This window comes from Nicotiana attenuata, unplaced genomic scaffold (genome assembly GCF_001879085.1).
Source record: "Nicotiana attenuata strain UT unplaced genomic scaffold, NIATTr2, whole genome shotgun sequence".
NCBI classification, from domain to species: Eukaryota; Viridiplantae; Streptophyta; class Magnoliopsida; order Solanales; family Solanaceae; genus Nicotiana; species Nicotiana attenuata.
The window spans coordinates 565,796-569,500 of record NW_017670573.1 but is presented as its reverse complement, the minus strand read 5'-3'; the positions used below and the strand labels follow the sequence as shown (position 1 = coordinate 569,500).

The window sequence follows — 3,705 nt, the reverse complement described above, 5'->3', positions numbered from 1 at the left end:
CATTCAGGCATTATGCGTTTTATATGAGGGACCGAGTTCTCTGCTAGTAGTTACTTTTACAGCAAAAGATTTGTTTTTCAGCTGTGACTGAGATCTGGCCTTACAGTTTTCTTTCAGGTGCCCATTGTTACCACAGTGAGTGCAAAGCCAATTGTCAGGTACAGTAACGTACTTGCTATGAGGGTTGTAGGGAATCTTTTCCCTTTGATACCCAATCTCGTGCCTGTTTCTCCCCATTGTTGGTATACATGGGAGTGATAGCATCAGAGGACCAGGTCCACTTGAGTGATTTTTCAAGATCACTCTTCACTCCATCTAGTTCTTCCTGAAGTTGTTTGTTTCTCTCAAGCTCAGCACACAGACTAGACTTCACTGAATTTAACTCACTTTTAAGCTTAATGTGTGTCTCGCTTGCAACTTCCTTTCCTTTTTGAGAATTTTCAGGCCTACTCTCCATTTTAAGTTCTCCAATTGTTTCCTTCAAATCCATTACGACCACTAGAAGGTCATTTTTCTCATGCTCAATGCTAGCAACTTTCTCAATCAAGGCATCTTTTTCCATACTTACATTCTAAAATGGTCTCTTTTAGGTCCACCACAACAGTCATAAGATCATATCTTTCTTTCTTCAGGTTCTCAATTATCTCCCTTAAATCAACCGCAACTACTACTATGTCATCTTTAGACTGTTCTACTTCTCCTAATTCAACTGTTAAAGCATCGTTGTTATTGATAGGATACAAGTACCTTGGGCATAGGTACTTTACTTTAGATTTTGATGATCTAACAAACTTACCATCCAGAACCAGATAAGGAACCTGTTACACATTCACAAGACCTCGAGATCACAAGTTCCAGGTTGGGATCCAGCGTGGGATATAACTCAACTCTTCAGAGTGGAAGGAACAACTGAGGAAACAGGTTTCTACCAGTTCCCAAAGAGACTGTATAAAGTCAACTCTGCAGCAGGAAAGTTGCTGCCTGCACACGCTATTGCACATGAACAATGCAACAGTCAACTTTCTATGAAAGGCTTTTTACCTACCTTGCTTACATCATTGTAAGTAATGTCACACACGTATAAATACAATTAAGGAAGATAAAACAACTTACTTCACGAGAGAACCAGATAAAGGACCTGAAGCATGTTTGGTACAATCATTCAAGATAATCTGGGCAGTGTGCCTTTAGATTCACAGGAAGCAGATTAGGAACCTGATCCCTAGGTGTTCCCCTGACCGAAGTATAAGTCAACTGTACAGCTGGAAAGCAACTGTAAAAAGTGACTGCCTGCAACTGTACACACAACAATTCAGCAGACAGTGCAGCAGTCACTTCCCATTGAGAAGAGGCATGTACTAACCAAGATTTGACATCACTAAGGTGATGTCTTTTGTAGTATAAACCTGGTGCAAGGCACAAGATATTCCTCCCCAAGGCTTGCAAAATCAGAAATGAAAATACTCTCTCAAGTGTTTGCCACAACCTCTCTTAAGAACAAAACTGTTGCAACCTCAAGGACCTGATCCAAGTTCGAAGATATCTTAATTCCTTAGGTTTGTTGAGTCTTTGTTATTTGTTCTTTATTGTAACTCCTATCTTGCTTTCTTAGAAGATGTTTTTTAGGAAACCCAAAATTCGTAAACTCTACAGTTTATGTTGTGACTAGGTTTAGTCATAAGTTAAAGTCTTTGTAATAGAGTTATTACATAGTGGCTTGTAATAGTGTTGTTACAAGTTAGTTGAGTTTAAAGTCTTTGTTACTAGGAAGTGACAAAGTGGCTTGTGGTGAGAGTATCACAAATTAGTTAAAGTCTTTGTAACTAGAGAGTCACAAAGTGGCTTGTAGTGAGAGTACCACAAGTTAGTTGAGTTGAATCCTTTGTAATAGAGTCATTACAAAGTGGCTTGTAATAGGTGTTTACAAGTTAGCGAAGTTGAAAGCCTACAAGTGTAGGTCGTGGTTTTTGGATCCCCTTGTGTGGTAGTTTTCCACGTAAAAATCCTTTGTGTTCTTTACTTACTGCCGAGCTAATGTGGAACAATTAGAGAACCTGATTCCCTATACTGGTTGGTTTTACAGTCTGTTGCTTACAGTGGGAGCTTATAGAGAATCTGGTTCTCTATACAGTAGGAACTTATCATGTGTCTCATTTACATATTGGTTTAGTAGTTAGCACTGTGGGAACTGATATAGGACCAGATCGCTATACAGTTTGGTTCATCAGTATCTTCAGTGGAAACTCATAGAGAACCTGGTTCTCTATATATTCTGGTGGACGTTTAGTTTCTAACAGTTATTTATAAGACTATGATAAGCGTCAATTAACACATTTGCCAAAGACATGGGTTTCTTAAGAGAATAGGATTTCAGATTTCTCTGAACATCCAGAAAATTTACCTCATCATCATCGTCATCTTCATCATCAGACTGGGCCATCAAAGCAAAAATTGAAGCATACTCGGTTGCTTCACCTTCTACTTCCATCATAGAGCTATTACCTTCATCATCTTCTCCAGATTCACTTGACGCATTACCCCATGCAGCAAGAGCTTGTCTCACGACATTGTCAACGACATCTTTTCTATTGAAGCGTTTATCAGGAACCAGGTTCCTTTTGGCTGCTTTGTTAGAGTTGTTCTTGTACTGATCCTGCTTTAGGAGAGGGCAATCCTTGATGAAATGCCCTGGCTTGCCACATTTATGACAGAGGTCATAATTCTTTGGCTTGCTAGAACTTCCCCTATTTGGAATGCCTCCATTCCTGCGAACCATCTTCTGGAATCTTCTTGTCAGGTATGCCATATCACCATCCTCACCACTTGAATCATTGCTTTCTGTCTTGAGGACCAGGTTCTTCTCCCTTTTGGGATCTCTTCTTTCACTGTCCTTCTTCTTCTTCTTCTTCTTCTTCTTCATTTCATATGTTTTTAGATTGCCAACAAGCTCATCAATAGTTAGCTCCTGCAATTCCGTTGCCTCTGTAATGGCGTTCACTTTGCTTTCCCAGGAACTGGGCAGCACATTTAGGATTTTTCTAACCATCTTGTTTCTTGGAATAGTTTCACCAAGAGAGTGAAGCTCATTAATGATGGAGGTGAACCGGGTATGTATATCTTGGACAGATTCATCATCTTTCATCCTGAAGTGCTCGTATTTAGTTGTGAGCATGTCGATTTTGGATTGCTTGACCTGTGTTGTTCCTTTGTGAGGTATCTGAAGGGCTTCCCAGATTTCTTGGGCTGACTGACATGCCGATATCCTATTGTATTCATCAGGACCAATGCCACACACCAGAATTTTCTTTGCACGAAAGTTCTTCTCTATGGCCTTTATATCAGCATCATTGAATTCTTTCCTTGTCTTGGGAATGGCTACAGCTGCATCGCCAAGGTTCTTGGTAGGGACAAAGGGTCCATCACATATGGCACCCCATAGCTCAGTATCTTCAGCCATGATGAAGTCATGCATCCTAATTTTCCACCATCCATAATACTGTCCACTGAACCTAGGTGGTCTATAAGTAGACTGGCCTTCTTCGAAGTTTGCAGGAGCAGCCATGAGGATCCTTTCTAGGTGTTAACCTGATAGAAAGAACGTGGCTCTGATACTAATTGATAGAATATAAGGATCCAACAAACTCTACAGAGAACCAGGTCTATCTGTTCTACTAGAACATACGCACACAGCAGTAAGTAAATGAC

General features: G+C 40.2%; 1 protein-coding gene across 1 annotated transcript; it reads right to left on the bottom strand.

Annotated features, from left to right (window-relative positions):
- Nucleotides 1-387: 387 nt before the first annotated feature.
- LOC109241124 lies at nt 388-3,457 on the bottom strand (the record flags this gene model as incomplete). Its single annotated transcript, XM_019407845.1, has 4 exons — nt 2,941-3,457; nt 2,503-2,622; nt 569-709; nt 388-498 (listed from the first exon to the last, which is right to left on the bottom strand). Coding segments are annotated over exons 1-4 (889 nt in total), but the record flags the coding sequence as incomplete, so codon positions are not given.
- Between the last annotated feature and the right edge of the window lie 248 nt (nt 3,458-3,705).